The 19,316-nt window shown below is 47.4% G+C and overlaps 1 protein-coding gene across 2 annotated transcripts in view; it reads right to left on the bottom strand.

Moving 5' to 3' along the window:
* Nucleotides 1-19,316, bottom strand: part of LOC116979194 (vascular endothelial growth factor receptor kdr-like) — a 163,978-nt gene that overhangs the window by 60,942 nt on the left and 83,720 nt on the right. For both annotated transcript variants that reach the window (XM_033030756.1, XM_033030757.1), the window contains exons 8-11: nt 18,073-18,190; nt 14,585-14,760; nt 6,932-7,082; nt 3,412-3,523 (exon numbers count right to left, since the gene is read on the bottom strand). In XM_033030756.1, coding sequence (XP_032886647.1) covers nt 3,412-3,523; nt 6,932-7,082; nt 14,585-14,760; nt 18,073-18,190 — 557 coding nt within the window. The remainder of the gene's footprint in view (nt 1-3,411; nt 3,524-6,931; nt 7,083-14,584; nt 14,761-18,072; nt 18,191-19,316) is intronic.

The raw sequence follows: 19,316 nt of genomic DNA, 5'->3' as shown, positions 1-19,316 counted from the left end.
GATCATGGCTGATCATCCCCAATCAGTACCCCGTTCCTGTCTTCTCCCCATATCCCCTGACTCCGCTATTTTTAAGAGCCCTATCTAGCTCTCTCTTGCCAAGATTAAAATCAAGCCGGCCACAGTTTCTCTCGATATATCCTGGATTTCTGCTGTAAAATTCAGGAAATGTGTGCTTCTGCTCGCCTCTAAAAGCAATTACCATTCCACACGAGATGTCCAAACCTGGGTAAGGTTTCACTCAAACGTTAATCCATCTTCACCTTTCAGATTCTGTCCCACCTGCTGAGTATTTGATGCAACACGTGGTTTTGATTTATTTGGTATCTCAGACGGCTCGTGGAGCTGTATAAATGCCAAGCACCTTCTCCACAACTCCACGTGTTGGAAGCATAGATCCCTGCCTGTTACCCTTTCACTCTGCGCTGTGTAACCAATACCTGACAAATGTCCCTGGGATCTCCCCGTGATATATCGAGGTTGCCATTGCAACAGCTCAAAGGCCTGTGGTGTTGAGAGTCAAATCAGGAGCAGGGGCCTGGTGATCTATCTCACTTTTCAAGATCTTGATCTTTATTGTTGTCGAAAGGATTTGAGGATTGAGTTATGTTTAAATACGTAAACGTTTTAAAAGCACATGAATCGGCAAGGGGCTTAAAACACGCTAGCTATCCATATGGAAGATCAGCACATTGCAGCCAGAAAGGCTTTTTGTGTGGTGTCATTATTTGCAGTCGTTTTTTTAATTCATACACTGAAGGGTAATTGCCTCGTTTGTAACTCAGTAGCTAATGTAATCCTCATTCATTGCGAAAATTGCTTTCATTATCAGAAAAAGCCGGTATAATTAAAAAGAAGTCTGTGACTTAACCATTGAGATGGGATGAGGTCTGAAAAGAGTCTTCTTCGAGACTCCGGCATGGATGGGACAGGTTTGGAGGGATATGGACCAAACGCAGGCAGGTGGGACTGGTGTAGCTGGGGCATGTTGGCTGGTGTGGGTAAGTTGGGCTGAAGGGCCTGTTTCCACACTGTGTCAGTCTATGACTTGAAAGGTTGTACCATGTACAAGAACACATGGAGTGCCAAAGTTTATGGAATCGGGACATAGTTATACAGCATGGAAACAGGCCCTTCAGCCCAACTTGCCCAATTACCCTACAAATCTGTACATCGTTGGAGTGTGGGTGGAAACCAGAGCTCCCGGAGAAAACCCACGCAGGTCACGGGGAGAACGTACTAACTCCCTACAGACAGCACCCATAGTCGGGATCGAACCCGGATCTCTGGCGCGGTGAGGCAGCAACTCTACCGCTGCGCCACCGTTCCTTGTTCCTTGGTCGGCGCGGACTCGGTGGGCTGAAGGACCTGTTCCTTCACCGTATCCCTAAACCTAAAATAACAAAGCCTGTTGCTTGCCTGGATAAAAGAACCACAAATTAGCTAAACAGACGCAGAAATTGATCACAATCAAAGAATGGTGCCAGCTTCTATTTTCCAGATAGACTGAATTCTGACTATTTTGCAGCATTTGAGATCAAAGAGCATTTTAGGGCCAGCACTAGCGGCCTGTTTTGGATTAGTTCAAAATGTGGTGTAAAGAGGCAGATCGAAGATTTATCTCCATTCTCTGGGATGTTGTGCTCTGGCCAATTCTGCTGCTTTGAGGCACTGAAATACACAGAGTCGCTCAGCAAAGCTTGCAGCAAAATAACGGCAGCCTAGGAACTCAACAGTGAGTTTTAGGTGTTCTGAACTGAAATTATCACAGCTAAAGTTTAGTTGAGTTTAGTTTGGAGATACAGCGCGGAAACAGCCCTTCAGCCCACCGAGTCCGCGCCGACCAGCGACCCCCGCACACTAACACTTTCCTGCACGCACTAGGGACATTTATAACCAGCCAATTAACCTACAAACATGCACGTCTCTGGAGTGTAGGAGGAAACCGAAGATCACGGAGAAAACTCATGGGGGTGGCGGCGAGAACGTACAAACTCTGTACAGTCAGCACCCGTAATCGGGAATGAACCTGGGTCTCTGGCGCTGTAAGGCAGCAACTCTACCATTTCTTCAAGGCTAAATGTGTTCTTGTGCCAGGTATCAGTGATAACAAATTCCATGGTACTTTGGAGTGAGTATTGCCAAATGGCATCTTATCAATTAATTTGTAAAGTGTAACAGGAATCTAAAAGCCCCACAGCCTGAATGGTGTAATTTAGTGTCAGCGGGTGGCACGGTGGAGCAGCGGGTGGCACGGTGGAGCAGCGGGTGGCATGGTGGAGCAGCGGGTGGCACGGTGGAGCAGCGGGTGGCACGGTGGCGCAGCGGGTGGCACGGTGGCGCAGCGGGTGGCACGGTGGAGCAGCGGGTGGCACGGTGGAGCAGCGGGTGGCACGGTGGTGCAGCGGGTGGCACGGTGGAGCAGCGGGTGGCACGGTGGCGCAGCGAGTGGCACGGTGGAGCAGCGGGTGGCACGGTGGTGCAGCGGGTGGCACGGTGGAGCAGCGGGTGGCACGGTGGAGCAGCGGGTGGCACGGTGGAGCAGCGGGTGGCACGGTGGCGCAGCGGGTGGCACGGTGGAGCAGCGGGTGGCACGGTGGCTCAGCGGGTGGCACGGTGGAGCAGCGGGTGGCACGGTGGAGCAGCGGGTGGCACGGTGGAGCAGCGGGTGGCACGGTGGCTCAGCGGGTGGCACGGTGGCTCAGCGGGTGGCACGGTGGAGCAGCGGGTGGCACGGTGGAGCAGCGGGTGGCACGGTGGAGCAGCGGGTGGCACGGTGGTGCAGCGGGTGGCACGGTGGCACGGTGGCGCAGCGGGTGGCACGGTGGAGCAGCGGGTGGCACGGTGGAGCAGCGGGTGGCACGGTGGCACGGTGGCGCAGCGGGTGGCACGGTGGTGCAGCGGGTGGCACGGTGGCTCAGCGGGGGAGTCTGCACGTTGGGAAAGATGGGTAATCGATGGCATGGATGGAAACATTGCCAAAATCCCTTGGTTTCCATATCCCACTGGATATGAATGGAAAGGAATAACGAGCAGGTGAATAACACCCAGTGGATTTGCAATTCCCGGGATTCCTTTTGTCTCCACCTGAAAAATACTTATTGCCCTGGTATGCTTAAATCTTCTGTAAATGGCGTTAATTATTTGAGCTCTAGTGCCTGTCTGCACCAAACACTAATAATATAGGAAGCAAGAACTGCAGATGCTGGTTAATACACAAAGAGACACAAAGTGCTGAAGTAACTCAGCGGGTCAGGCAGCATCTCTGGAGTGCATGGATAGGTGACGTTTCTTGCCGAGACCCTTCTGACGGATATGTTCTCCAGAGATGCTGCCTGACCCGCTGAGTTACTCCAGCATTTTCTGTGCAAACACTCGTAAACTTCCATACAAACTCGTGCATACACATACCTTTGTTTTATTCTGTATCACCATGCTTTTCTGGGGCAAAATCTGAATTTTGTTGCCCAGAATTGTCGCAGCATTTGTGATGGTAATTTTCTCATCATTGCTTGGTTTACATCTGCCAAGAACAATAAAAAAAAAACAATAAGTACAAATAAGTCAGAAGGCATCAAAATCGAAAGTACCTGCAAAACCATAATATTTGATGAGAAAAACAATTTTTAAATTATACTCCGAGAAAAGGGCGCAGCGGTGGAGTTGCTGCCTCACAGCGCCAGAGACCCGGGTTCGATCCTGACTACAGGTGCTGTTTGTATGGAGTTTGTATGTTCTCCCCGTGGGTTTTCCCCAGGTGCTTCGGTTTCCTCCCACACTCCAAAGACGTGCAGGTTTGTAGGCTAATAGGCTTGGTATGATTGTAAATTGTCCCCAGTGTGTGTAGGATGGTATTGCTGTGCGGGGATCGCTGGTCGGCACGGACTCGTTGGGCCGAAGGGGCTGTTCCATCACAGTGAGGAGGAGATTCACTGTGATGGATGTTTGTGTAAGTTGTGTTAGTTGTGTGTCTTGGTGCTTTTCTTGTTGTATGACTGCAGAAACCAAATTTCGTTTGAACTTCATTTGAGGTTCAAATGACAATAAATAAATTGTATTGTATAGTATTGTTTTGTTGCGCTAAAACTCTAAACTAAACTAAACTAAACTAAATCCATGTGCAGATGCAGGTTTGAAAGGAGAAATAAAATTGCCATGTTCCATTTTTAATTTCTATAAATTCCAAATGAAACTTTATTCAGAATGAAAACTAAATGTAGAACAAAAACCTTGAAAAAACTCTCAAAGCAGTTTCAGTGTTTTTACGTTTAATTGTGTCATAGTCGTGTTCTGACCTTCCTTCCATCGAGGGGATTTATCACAGTCGCTGCCTCTAAAAGGCTGGCCGTATCATCAAAGACCCACACCATCCTGGCCACACACTCATCTCCCTGCTACCTTCAGGTAGAAGGTACAGGAGCCTGAAGACTGCAACGACCAGGTTCAGGAATAGCTACTTCCCCACAGCCATCAGGCTATTAAACCTGGCTCGGACAAAACTCTGATCATTAATAACCCATTATCTGTTATTTGCACTTTATCAGTTTATTTATTCATGTGTGTATATATTTATATTATGGTATATGGACACACTGATCTGTTTTGTGGTAAATGCCTACTATGTTCTGTGTGCTGAAGCAAAGCAAGAATTTCATTGTCCTATCAGGGACACATGACAATAAACTCACTTGAACTTGAACTTGAACCTTTCTTTACTCAAAGCATAAGATAGACACAAAATGCTGGAGTGACTCAGCAGGACAGGCAGCATATCTGGAGAGAAGGAATGGGTGACGTTTCGGGACGAGACCCTTCTTCAGACTTACTCAAAACACCCTGCCTCTCATGTGGCCCCCTGGGATGACATCCCTTCCCCTGTTTGAGGGGTGATCCCAACGGACTCTGCCCCTCAAGGTCCAGCAGCGGAAGGACAGAGCAGCGGAGGTGAGAAAAAACGTTTTCATCCAGAGAGTTGTGAATTTATGGAATTCCCTGCCACAGAAGCAGTGGAGGCCAAATCACTGGATAGATTTAAGAGAGAGTTGGATAGAGCTCTAGGGGCTAGTGGAGTCACGGGATATGGGGAGAAAGGAGGCACGGGTTATTGATTGGGGACGATCAGCCATGATCACAATGAATGGCGGTGCTGACTCGAAGGGCCGAATGGCCTCCTCCTGCACCTATCTTCTATATTTCTATGTTTCTATGACTGTAGACTGTGGTCCTCCCCCACCGAGCCTTGGCGTTGGCTGCACCGAGCTTCAGTGCGTCCCTCAGCACGTACTCCTGCAGTCTGGAGCGGGCAAGTCGGCTACATTCCCCGACGGACACCTCTCGATTACAAAGTGTGGGAGCTTGATGCCAGAGGAAGATTAGGGAGGGAACTTTCCCCCTGAAGCCTAGCGGAAGTCTGCCACGCTACAGGCGGGGAGAGGAGAATCAATTGTGTGGCTGGGAATGGCTTTCTATGAGGGAGGAAGCCAGACAACAACAGGAAAGCAAGGCGTACGTCATCAGGAAGACTCCTTCAGCTTCTGTTGGGCTGAGATAAGGATGCTCTCAAGGCTCATGTAGGTGAAAACCACTGCTACCTCTCTCCCCTTGAATGTCACTCTCACAGTAATTCCTTCCTCTGCCCTTCGATATGTCTCTCATGCAAACTCATTGACACAAATGTGATACGTGACAACGTTGAGGCGTTTAAGATTAAATAAGACATGTGCCGTCCACATATCATGTTTCCCTACCCCCTTATTCTTCCCCTTTGAAGATTTGTAAAGATTTATTAGCAACCACCAGCTAGAAAAACATCTTCTCCCCGACAACCATCAGGCTCTTGAACACCAAGCAACACTAACCTCAACTATGAACTTGTGAAGACTTCTGAAGAAGGGTGTGGACCTGAAACATCACCTATTCCTTCTCTCCAGAGATGCTGCCTGACCCGCTGAGTTGTTGCAGTATTTTGTGTCTGCACGCAGGGACAAACTGCGGCACGGGGTAGAGTTGGCGCATCACAGCGCCAGAGACCCGGGGTCGATCCCGGCTACGGGTGCTGTCTGTACGGAGTTTGTACGTTCTCCCCGTGACCTGCGTGGGATTTCTCCGGGAAGCTCCGCTTTCCTCCCACACTCCAAAGACGTGTGGGTTTTGTAGGCTAATTGGCTTGGCATGAATGTAAAATTGTCCGCCAAGTGTGTTTGGGATAGCGCCAGTGTGCGGGGATCACTGATCGGCAGAGACGTGGGGCCTGTTTCTGCGCTGTATCTCTAAAACAAAGCTAGTTCTCCCCAGAGATGCTGCCTGTCCCGCTGAGTTACTCCAGCATTTTGTGCCTAAACTAAACCTGTGTACAGTATGAGCAGTTGATGAGAAGATAAGAACCTTATCCTTTGGCCCAGTAATAAGTATAAACACTTGGGCAGGAACAGAGTGATCAGAAACACAATGATATTTACACAGATCTCTGTTTATGGAGTATAAACAGAAACACACATGCTAGATCCTAGTGTGTCTGTCAGATTAATTCCACTCCATGAGCTATTCCTATCCTCCCAACTGTATCCTGAGATGTATTCAATGCCAAATTCCAATGCACAGGAACACAACAGGCTGCAGAGAGCTGTGGACAAAGGGTCTCAGGGTCTCAACCCCTCTGGACCCCCCCCCCATCGAGGAGCCTGACACACGAAGACCACATCTCACCCCGGTCACCCCCTCTTCTCCCCTCTCCCAGCAAGCAAGAGGTACAGACCACAGGGTGAAAACCACACTGGTCAACCTGAGGAGAGCTCGAAGAAGGGTCCCGACCCGAAACGTCGCCCGTTCCTTCTCTCCAGAGATGCTGCCTGTCCCGCTGAGTTACTCCAGCTTTTTGTGTCCATCTTCAGCGACTTGTGTTGAAGGGGAAAGAAGCAGCAAAACATCTTACGTGGACAGTGCCGTGTCGCAGGGCTGCCACTCCCAGTGGATGTCGGGGATTGGAGACCCAGAAGCCGTACATGTCAGTGGGTAGTTTTTCCCAAGATGATAAACCTTCTCTCCTGGAGATGCCACAATTTTATCAGCGATCTCTGGCTTGACTGAAAACAAGAATGGCAGAGAGGTTGTAATAAACGGGATACAATAATGGTATAACGATCTAATCAATAATGTTTTATTATTAATGTTTAATGTTTTACGTACCATGCAGCTAGTGAATCGGCCTCCACTGCCTTCTGAGGCAGAGAATTCCACAAATTCTCAACTCTCTGGGTGAAAACGTTTTTCCTCATAGAAACATAGAAAATAGGTGCAGGAGTAGGCCATTCGGCCCTTCGAGCCTGCACCGCCATTCAATATGATCATGGCTGGTCATCCAACTCAGTATCCCGTACCTGCCTTCTCTCCATACCCCCTGATCCCTTTAGCCACAAGGGCCACATCTAACTCCCTCATAAATATAGCCAATGAACTGGCCTCAACTACCTTCTGTGGCTGAGAATTCCACAGATATCTCAGTTTCAAAATGGCCTACCCCCTATTCTTAAACTGTGGCCCCTGGTTCTGGGCTCCCCCCACATTGGGAACATAATAGGAATCTGAGAGGTGACTTTTTCACACAAAGGGTGGTGGATGTATGGAACGAGCTGCCGGAGGAGGTAGTTGAGGTGGGGACTATCGCAACGCTTAAGAAACATCGAATGGCTTTCAACACATCCCAAGTGTTTTACAGCAAGTGACATTCTTTTAGAAGTAGAGTCACCAGTGTAATATGTAAAGAACTCAACAGGAATCTGGGCAGAACAAGCTCCCAAAAATAGACTTGTGACGTTGTTCAGAAGGGGTGATTCAGTAATTCTGGGGTATACATCAGCCAGTACATAGAATGGTTCAGCACACAAACAGTTACACAGGTACATGAATAGGACAGGTTTAGAGGGATATGGGCCAAACACAGGCAGGTGGGACTAATGCTGGCCGGTGTGGGCAAGTTGGGTCAAAGGGCCTGTTTCCACACTGTATCACTCTGTGACTCTATAAAAAGCCCCGAAAAGCTCCGATCTCAATCTATTGGAGTTTTGAACCAACTCTCATTTAAAAGATGCACAGAAAGTCATTTTCTTTTGGCATTGGTTTTCTGACAGTCTGCAGTAGTTTCTTTGCTTAATGTGGAGGACTTCTAAAGATAATTGCCATGCTGCTCCACACAAGATATATATGGTAACTTAATTATGGCAGGGTATAAATAACTGGTCAAAACGCAAAACAAAAAAAACAAATGGGCAGATGCTGGGAATCTGAACTAAGTCTGAAATAACTCTTCATTTTCCTGCTCTTCCTCCCCTTTTCTCCGAAACATAAAACATTCTTGATTTTTTAATACTTTCACTATGATCATGGCTGATCATCCACATTCAGTTCCCCGTTCTTGCCTTCTCACCATATACCCTTGATTCCGCTAGCCCTTAGAGCTCTGCCTAACGCTCTTTTGAATGCATCCAGTGAATTGGCCTCCACTGCCTTCTGAGGCAGAGAATTCCACAGATTCACTCCTGTCGCTTATGACCTAATAATCTGGGTTCAATCCTGTCCTCTGGCACTGTCTGTGTGGAGTTTGCATGTTCTCCTTGTGACCATGTGAATTTCTTCCCGGTGCCTGTGAGCCGTACACGTGTGGTCTGGTAGGTTAATTGCCCGCTGTAAATTGACCCTCGGAGGCAGGTCATTGGTAGCGTCCAAGTGTGGTTTAACAGAAACGTAGGACGAATTGAAGGCTACAAGTGTGGGTTATTATCAATGGGCCAGCACTAGTGGGGCGGCAGCGGTAGAACCACTGCCTCACAACGCCAGGGACCCGAGTTCCTGATCCTGACTACGATGCTGTCTGTGCGGAGTTTGCACGTTCTCAATGTGACTTTCTCCAGTTTCTCGGTATTTCCTCCCACATCCAAAGACGTGCAGGTTTCCAGGTTGATCGGCCCCTGTAAATTGTAACTTGTCCCTGGTGTGTAGGATAGTGTTAGTGTACGGTGTGATCGTTGGTCGGCACGGACTCGGTGGGCTGAAGGGCCTGTTTCCACTCTGTACGTCAGGTATGTCAGATAGCAAGGCCAACTGAGATGCCCTTATCAGCAACCCAGCATAGACCAGGCAATGAACACTTGCTTGTCTAGTCTATGAAGCACAAACATAAAGGAGATTTCTGTGAGGGAATATCCACAACATGTCAGGTTGTATACTCTTTCCCTAGCAGTAGAGTTTAAACTCCAGCTTTTAAATGCATATAAAATTATAATAGGACTGGACAAGCTAGATGCAGGAAAAATGTTCCAATGTTGGGCGAGTCCAGAACCAGGGGCCACAGTCTTGGAATAAAGGGGAAGCCATTTAAGACTGAGGTGAGGAAAAATGTTTTCACCCAGAGAGTTGTGAATTTATGGAATTCCCTGCCACAGAGGGCAGTGGAGGCCAAGTCACTGGATGGATTTAAGAGAGAGTTAGATAGAGCTCTAGGGGCTAGTGGAATCAAGGGATATGGGGAGAAGGCAGGCACGGATTATTGATTGGGGACGATCAGCCATGATGGCGGTGCTGGCTCGAAGGGCCGAATGGCCTCCTCCTGCACCTATTTTCTATGTTTCTATGTTTTGTTTACTCTCCTCATAGCTCCATAATATGTATTTTCCCTGACCTGTGCTGCTCTTCCCTGCCAAAGCAAATAACCAAATAGACTTGACTTACTGTTGTAAGTTATACTTCAACGCTCAAACGCTTAGCAATGCCTTCAGAGGGAGAGTATAGAACAGTCATAGTGTCATTGAGTGACACAGTGTGGAAACAGGCCCTTTGGCCCAACTTGCTCACACTGGCCAACATGTCCCAGCTACACTAGTCCCACCTGCCTGCACTTGATCCATATCCCTCTAAACCTGTCCTAGCCATGCACCTGTCTAACTGTTTCTTAAATATTGGGACAGTCCCTGCCTCAACTACCACCTCCAGCAGCTCGTTCCATCCACCCACCGCCCACCGTGTGAAAAAGTTACCTCTCAGATTCCTATTAAATCTTTTCCCTTTCATTTGAAACCTATATCCTCTGGTCCTCGATTCACCTACTCTGAGCAAGAGACTCTGAACCGATCTATTCCTCTGTCTACCCGATCTATTCCTCTCATGATTTTATACACCTCTATAAGATCACCCCTCATCCTCCTGCGCTCCATGGAATAGAAACCCAGCCTGCTCACCCTCTCCCTGTAGCTCACACCCTCCAGTCCTGGCAACATCCTCGTAAATCTTCTCTCTACCCTTTCTAGCTTGACAACATCTTTCCTGTAACACGGTGCCCAGAACTGAACACTATACTCTAAATGCAGCCTCACCAGAATCTAGTCTGAAGAGGGGTTCCGACCCGAAACGTCACTCTATCCTTTTTCTCCAGAGATGCTGCCTGACCGGCCGAGTCATTCCGGCACTTTGTGTCTATAATCATATGTGTCTGTCCACTGCCTAACCGATGCCTGATTAGACAGAACAAAAATGTAGTGCGTTCCATTGGTAATTCCATAGCTTCCATATGTTTTGTGGCACGGTGGTGCAGCTGCTGCCTCAGAGACACGGGTTCGATCCTGACCTCGGCTGGTGTGTTTGCACGTTCTCCCTGCGACAGCGTGGGTTTCCTCCGGGTGCTCCGGTCTACTCCCACATCCCAAAGGCGTGCGGGTTTGTAGGTCAATTGGCCCCCCCCGTAAACTGGCCCCCCTTCGTGTGCAGAGAGCGGATGGAAAAGTGGTATAAGATACGGTAGAACTAGTGTGATGGTCGGCATGGACTCGGTGGGCCGAAGGGCCTGTCTCCATGCCGTATTTCGAAACTATAATCCTCATATTCTTTTAACTCATCCTCCCCCTTCCTACCCAACCTTGCCAACCCATTAGTCTTGTGTACACAGTGTCATGTGTAGGAAGGAACTGCAGGTGCTGGTTATACACCGAAGATAGACACAAAACGCTGGAGTAACTCAGCGGGACAGGCAGCATTTCTGGAGAGAAGAAATGGGTGACGTTTCGGGTCGAGACCCTGCTTCATAGAATCATATAGTCATACAATGTGGGAACAGGCCCTTCCGCCCAACTTGCCCACACCGGCCAACATGTCCCCATCCACACTAGTCCCTGCGTTTGGCCCATACCCCTCCAAACCTGTCCCATTTGTGTACCTGTTCAAGGAACTGCAGATGCTGGAGAATCGAAGGTAGACAAAATTGCTGGAGAAACTCAGCGGGTGCAGCAGCATCTATGGAGCGAAGGAAATAGGCAACGTTTCAGGCCGAAACCCTTCTTCAGACTGAAGAAAGATTTCGGCCCAAAATGTTGCCTATTTCCTTCGATCCATAGATGCTGCCGCACCCGCTGAGTTTCTTCAGCAATTTTGTCTACCTCCGATTTGTGTGCCTGCCTGACTGTTTCTTAAGATGCTGGAGTAAAGGGTCTGTCCCACGAGCATGCGACTCCATGCGGCAAGCGCGACCTAAAGGGCCTGTCCCACGAGCATGCAACGCCATGCGGCAAACGCAAACTAACGTGGTCGCTTGAGCCGTACGGCCTCGCGGTGCTGGTCCCACTTCGATCGCCGGAGCCCTATGTTGTGCGGACCTGGTCCTGACATCGCGCGGGTCTTTGAAAAACTGACGGCGTTCAAAAATTCCGCGCGGCAACGGCGTGCCGGCCCGCAGCCGCCTTGACGCTGTACGCACCGCCTCGACGGGCATACGCAGCGTCTCGACGCCGTACGCAGCCGCCTCGACGCCGTACGCACCGCCTCGACGGGCATACGCAGCGTCTCGACGCCGTACGCGCCGCCTCGATGCCATACGTCACGCACGAACTTCCCGCGGACTTCGCTCGAACTTCATGTCACTCACTCGACCCCCGCGCGGCCCCCGCTTCTGGTTTGGTCTCGCTTGCCGCATGCAGGTCGCATGCTGGTGGGACCGGCCCTTAACTCAGCGGGACAGGCAGCTTCTCTGGGGAGAAGGAATGGGTGACGTTTGGGGTTCGAGACCTCTGTTTCTTAAGGCAAGTGTTCTTGTGGACACAGCGCTTTCTACAAAGTCACTCCAGCTCCCGGGGGGGGGGGGGGGGGGGGGGGGGAAGCACTCCTTGTAATCATTGGTAATTGTGAAGCTGCCTATTCTCACCGTGTCTGGCAGAGCCTTTTGTTGTTCTTCGAGCGAATGACTTTGAGAGGAAGGCAAAGCAAACCAGGCGTAATGCAACGAGCAAACAATATATCTTGTCCAAACTACGAGGGGCTGGAGTTGAATGAAAGAACTGCGCGGAATGCTCGGAGTATGTTGGCAAAATGTATCTGACCTCCCCAAAGGAATGCTTGCTACTTCTAATAAAATCAAAACAGCTTGGACGGAGTATTTTTCGTGTGGATAACACTCACTTCCCCTGAGGCTCTTTGCTTCTGACCCAGATCATTATGTGTGATGAAATCTGAAGAGAAAATGCTAGAAGTGCACGGCAGATCAATCAGCACCTGATAACTAAATAATAGGCTGGCTTGGTGTTTGGGTGCAGTCAGCCGAAAAGTGCTGATGTCAGCCGTACGCTTGGAACATTCCTTTCCTTTGCACCCAATGTCCAGCACGTATTTTTTAAACCCGTCTTCTGTTTTAGAAACACGGCGCGGGTTTTGTTTGGTTTATTATCACTGTCCCGCGTAACGAGGCACGGTGAAAAGGTTGCGTGCTATCCGGGGCGGCACAGTGGCGCAGCGGTAGAGTTGCTGCCTTACAGCGCTTGCAGCGCCGGAGACTCCGGTTCAATCCCGACCGCGGGTGCTGTCTGTGCGGAGCTTGGATAAATTGGATAGGTATATGGACGGGAAAGGAATGGAGGGTTATGGTCTGAGTGCAGGTAGATGGGACTAGAGGAAAATAAGTGTTCGGCACGGACTTGAAGGGCCGAGATGGCCTGTTTCCGTGCTGTAATTGTTATATGGTTATATGGACCCGCGTGGGATTTCTACAAGATCTTCAGTTTCCTCTCACACTCCAAAGACGTACAGGTTTGTAGGTTATTTGGCTTGGTACAAGTGTAAATTGTCCCTAGTGTGTGTAGGGTTGCGTTAATGTGCGGGGATCGCAGGTCGGTGTGGGCTCGATGGGCCGAAGGGCCTGTTTCCGCGTTGTATCTCTACATTAAACTATAAATCCAGTCAGCGGAAAGGCTGCACATGATTACAATCAAGCCGTCCACATTGTACAGGTGCCGGATAAATGGAACGACATTAGTGCAAGATAACGTCCTGTAAAGTCCGATTAAACACAGTCTGAGGGAATCCAATGAGGTAAATGGCAGACACAAAAAGCTGGAGTAACTCAGCGGGTCAGGCAGCATCTCTGGAGAAAACAAATAGGTGACGTTTTGGGACGAGACTCTTCTACAAACTGAAAGCCTGGGGTAGGTCAGAACCGCTCTCCAGTTGGAGATAGGGTGGTTTGATTGCCTGATAACAGCCGGGAAGAAACTGTTCCTGAATCTGGAGGTGTGTGTTTTCACACTTCTGTACCTCTTGCCTGATGGGAGAGGGGAGAAGAGGGAGTGACTGGGGTGAGACTGATCCTTGATTATGCTGCTGGCCTTGCCGAGGCAGCGTGATGTGTCGATGGGGTCAATGGAAGGGGGGGGGGGGTTGGTTTGTGTGATGTTCTGGGCTGCGACCACAATTCTACTGCAGTTGTACAGGGTCTTGGTGAGACCACACCTGGAGTATTGCGTACAGTTTTGGTCTCCTAATCTGAGGAAAGACATGCTTGCCATAGAGGGAGTACAGAAAAGGTTCACCAGACTGATTCCTGGGATGGCAGGACTTTCATATGAAGAAAGACTGGATAGACTCGGCTTGTACTCGCTAGAATTTAGATGATTGAGGGGGGATCTTATAGAAACTTACAAAATTCTTAAGGGGTTGGACAGGCTAGATGCAGGGAGATTGTTCCCGATGTTGGGGAAGTCCAGAACAAGGGGTCACAGTTTAAGGATAAGGGCAAAGTCTTTTAGGACCGAGATGAGAAAAACATTTTTCACACAGAGAGTGGTGAATCTGTGGAAATCTCTGCCACAGAAGGTAGTTGAGGCCAGTTCATTGGCTATATTTAAGAGGGAGTTAGATGTGGCCCTTGTGGCTAAAGGGATCAGGGGGTATGGAGAGAAGGCAGGTACAGGATACTGAGTTGGATGATCAGCCATGATCATATTGAATGGCGGTGCAGGCTCGAAGGGCCGAATGGCCTACTCCTGCACCTATTTTCTATGTTTCTATGTTTCTATGTGATGTTCTGGGCTGCGACCACAATCCTCTGCACTTCTAGAGTCATATAGCCATATAGCACGGAAACAGGCCCTTCGGCCCAAATTTCCCAAAATGTCTCATCTACATTAGTTCAGCCTGCCCACATTTGGCCCATATCCATCTAAACCTTTGCAAATCTATGTATCAGCCAAATGTCTTTCAATTGTCTTTGGAAGCAATGGCAACTTTAGTCCTGTGTTACGTGCAGTAGGGCATGAATGGATTGAGGTAGACTTACCATCCTTAGAGACTCTGAGGGTGATGGTAATGTTCTTCTGAAGGTTATGCAGCTTGTTGGTCAGTGAAACAGTGTAATTCCCCTCATCCTTTTCAGATATGGAGATTATTTTCAATGTATAGCGGTCTTGGACATAACAAGTCTGATTCTGGGTAATGAGTTTCCCATTCTTGTACCTGCAAGGCAAAACTACATGTTAGATGGATGGAGTAAACATCAACCAGCTTGGTGCAATGTATCCCAATTGCAATCACTCCATGAAGGTTATCACATTTTTCAGAGAGAGAGAGAGGGAGAATGGGCGCTGGTCACCGCGTGGGGTTGAGAGTATTGTAAACAATGAATGCATTGTTGCACTATAATAATTATTTGTTACATTGCAATTTCTGATTATGTTTTGATGTGATGTATCATAGGACGACAGATGGCACAATGGGCTAAGTGTTCGACTGGCAACCGGAAGGTAACCGGTTCGAATCCTGCTTGGAGTGCATACTGTCGTTGTGTCCTTGGGCAAGACACTTCACCCACCTTTGCCTGTGTGTGAATGTGTGTGAGTGATTGGTGGTGGTCGGAGGGGCCGTAGGTGCAGATTGGCAGCCACGCTTCCGTCAGTCTGCCCCAGGGCAGCTGTGGCTACAGAAGTAGCTTACCACCACCGAGTGTGACTGAGGAGTGAATGAATAATGCGATGTAAAGCGCCTTGAGTATTAGAAAGGCGCTATATAAATCCCATCCATTATATGATTGTGTTGAATAAGGTTTTTGAAAGGGAAAAAAAAAAAGAGAGAGAGAGAACTCCCTACACCGACAGGACCCGAGGTCAGGATCGAACCTGGGACTCTAGTGCTGTTCTCTGTGTAAAACGACTTGCCCAGCACAGTGGCGCAGCGGTAGAGAGCGGCTGCCTTACAGAGCCAGAGACCCGGTTCAATCCTGCCTAGGGGTGCATGTCTGTACGGAGTTTGTACGTTCTCCCCGTGACCGCGTGGGTTTTCTCCAGGTGCTCCGGTTTCCTCCCACATTCCAAAATCGCGCAGGTTAATTGGCTTCTGTGAATTATCCCTAGCAAGTTGGATAGAACTAGTGGACGGATGATTGTTGGCCAGCACCGTCTCGGTGGGCTAAATTTTCGTTGTATCTTAAAAACGAGTACCTTGCGCTGAAAACTTCCTTCACTACAGCATAAAACCAACAAAAAAGAAGCTGTGGATTTCTGTTAAACAGGAAAACGAAAATTCTGTATCTCTAAACCAAACCAAACCAATCTCCTTTGAACTTTAAAGCTATGCATTTAGTTTTTTCCACGTCCAGTCGATTTAAATTAAGTTGCCAAAATATGTTAAATACTGGCATTTGATTTTATGTGGAAAATTTGTTAAACATATTCTAAAAATTCTTGGAATTGACAATTTCTCACTACATAAATGGCAGCAGTACTGAAAGGATTGAGGAAAGATAATTGTAAACATTGAAAAATGCTGTAAAGCAACTTTTCAGAACTGGAAGCTGTACTGCGTTTTATTAACCAGTACTGTTTTATTTATGACTCTCAAGCCTTTTTGTACAATCCATGGAATCCACATGGACTCAAATGGTAAATTCCTTTCATAAAGGAATATTACAAATCATTGCAACATGCAATTCTATTTAGCAATTAATTCAAATGGATTGTCCCTCAAATTCTTGCCCTTGGGGAAATAATACGTGTTTATAAGATCTGCCTTCTTCACTGGTAAACGGCATAGATTGAATTGATTGGTTTAGAAACATAGTAACTTAGAAATATAGAAAATAGGTGCAGGAGTAGGGCATTCGGCCCTTCAAGCCTGCACCGCCATTCAATGGCTGATCATCCAACTCAGTATCCTGTACCTGCCTTCTCTCCATACCCCTGATACCTTTAGCCACAAGGGCCACATCTTGTGGCTAAAGGTACTGCAGATGCTAGTATACACCAAAGATAGACACAAAATGCTGGAGTAAGTCAGTGTGACAGGCAGCACATCTGGAGAGAAGGAATGGGTGACATTTCGGGTCGAGACTCTTCTTCAGACTAGTCTTGACGTCTCTCGTTCTGTCTCTCCAGCGATGCTGACTGTCCCGCTGAGTGACTCCGGCATTTTGAATTAATTGGTGGGGGAAATAGGCAGGTGATGTTTCGGGTCCAGGACTCTTCAGTCTGAAGAAGGGTCCCGACCCATAATGGCGTCTGTCCATTCCTTCCACAGGTGCTGCCTGACCCGCTGAGTCCTTTAATCAGACGAATGTCTGAAGAAGGGTCTAGGCCCGAAACGTCAGCTATTCCCTTTCGTCAGAGATGCAGTCTGACCCACTGAGTTACATAGAAACATAGAAACATAGAAAATAGGTGCAGGAATAGGCCATTCGGCCCTTCAAGCCAGCTCTGCCATTCAATATGATCATGGCTGATCATCCAAAATCAGTACTCCAGCTTTTTTTTTTTTAATGTATCCTCGGTTTAAACCAGCATCTGCAGTTCTTTCCTATGTTATTCGTGTTATTCCTTTCATCATGTATCTGTACACTGTGGATGGCTCGATTGTAATCATGTATTGTCTTTCAGCTGACTGGCTAGCACAAGACAAAAGCTTTTCACTGTACCTCGGTACACGTGACAATAAACTGAACTGCAATTCAACTCAAGTTATGTTTTGAGCTTTGAGGCCGAGGGCTTTTAACCTGCATAGATTCTTCTTCAGAAAGTTTGAAAGAAAATCAGTTACGTTTTAAAAAAAAGGCAAACGCTTATATTCATTATTTTATGAAGACATAAAATATACGTCTGACATATGGTGAAAGAATGGAGCGATTGGGCTTGTATTCACTGGAATTTAGAAGGGGATCTTATAGAAACGTAGACTTTTTAAAGGATTGGACAGGCCAAATGCAGGAAAAATGTTCCCGATGTTGGGGGAGTCCAGAACCAGGGGTCACAGTTTAAGATTATGGGGTAGGCCATTTAGGACTGAGATGAGGAAAAACTTTTTCACCCAGAGAGTTGTGAATCTGTGGAATTATCTGCTACAGAAGGCAGTGGAGGCCGATTCACTGGATGTTTTCAAGAGAGAGTTAGATTTATCTCTTACCTATAACGGAATCATGGTGATATGGGGAGAAAGCAGGAATGGGGGATTGATTTTGGATGTGTTTAAGAAGGAACTGCAGATGCTGGAAAATCGAAGGTACACAAAAATGCTGGAGAAACTCAGCAGCATCTATGGAGCGAAGGAAATAGGCAACGTTTCGGGTCGAAGGGTTTCGGCCCGAAACGTTGCCTATTTCCTTCACTCCATAGATGCTGCTGCACCCTATTGATTTTGGATGATCAGCCAGGATCATATTGAATGGTGGTGCTGGCTTGAAGGGCTGAATGGCCTCCTCCTGCACCTATTGTCTATGTTTCTATGTTTCGATGACATGGGAATTTTGTGGGGGGGAAAAAAACCTGGAAAAATGAACTTTACCAGGATACTTCTGGAGACGGGAATGCGTTCACTTTGACCGGAAGTCTCACGTTTCCTTGCTCAACTTTCACAAGCAAAGGGTTCTCTTTTTTAAACTCTGCCGAAATGTAAGGTTTCTCTGCAAAAAAATAAATAAATAAAAGCAAGTTATAAGGATATCAGTGAGAATATAGGACAGCATGTTGAACAGTTGAAGCCCCAGGCCATTAAACCAACCGCGGAATTCATGTTCCTACTCCGAAGTATTCTCCCAAAATATTCCTAGCAAATTGGACTATCCTCACAGAAAGCCCAGCTGATTAAATTTAGCTTTTCAGAAAGTTGAAAAAAATCTGCATTTTACTCTTTCAAGTATTTTTTTAATAACTAACATACATCACTAAAAATAGAGTTAGGATTGAAATGTTAGGCAAGGCAAGGCAAGGCAAGGCAACTTTATTTATATAGCACATTTCATACACGAGGCAGACTCAAAGTGCTTCACATAAAAACATGTCATGCAATAAATGAAATAATAAAATGAAATAAAATAGAAGAACTAAAAGAAAAGAAAAGCAAAATTAAAAATGCATTATAAAAAGTGCAAAAGTTAAAAGTGTAATGTAGTTAAGATTTAGCTGAAAGCTAAAGTAAACATAAAAGTTTTCAGTGTTGTTTTAAAAGTGGTCAAAGTTGAGGCAATTCTTAAATCTTCAGGAAGTTTATTCCAGCTATTTGTTGCATAGTAACTAAATCCTGCTTTCCCATGTTTTGTATTTACTCTGGGAATCACTAGCAGATTGGTTTCAGAAGATCTTAGCGGTCTAGAAGGCTTATATAGTGGAAGCATGTCAGTGATATACTTTGGCCCTAAACCATGTAGTGATTTATAGGTGAGCAGCTATACGTTTTTATTTTCTTGGCTTATTTTGAATGTCAGTGGTTAAGATTAACAAAGTGCTGGGGTAACTCAGGCGGCATCTCTGGACAACACAGATAGATGCCATTTCCGGACGGGATCCTTTTAGTTGAGTTCAGTTTTGGAGACACAGCGCGGAAACAGACCCTTCGGCCCAGCGAGTCCGTGCCGACCAGCGTTCCCCATACAATAACACCGTCCTACACACACTAGGGACAATTTACAATTTTACAGAAGCCTATTAACCCATTCGTGTTTGGAGTGTGGGAGGAAACCAGAGCACCCGGAGAAAACCCACGCGGTCACGGGGAGAACGTACAAACTCCGTACAGACAGCACCCGTGGT

The sequence above is a fragment of the Amblyraja radiata genome, chromosome 12, assembly GCF_010909765.2.
Source record: "Amblyraja radiata isolate CabotCenter1 chromosome 12, sAmbRad1.1.pri, whole genome shotgun sequence".
In the NCBI taxonomy this organism is placed as follows: Eukaryota; Metazoa; Chordata; class Chondrichthyes; order Rajiformes; family Rajidae; genus Amblyraja; species Amblyraja radiata.
This window is presented reverse-complemented; position numbering and strand designations above follow the sequence as displayed.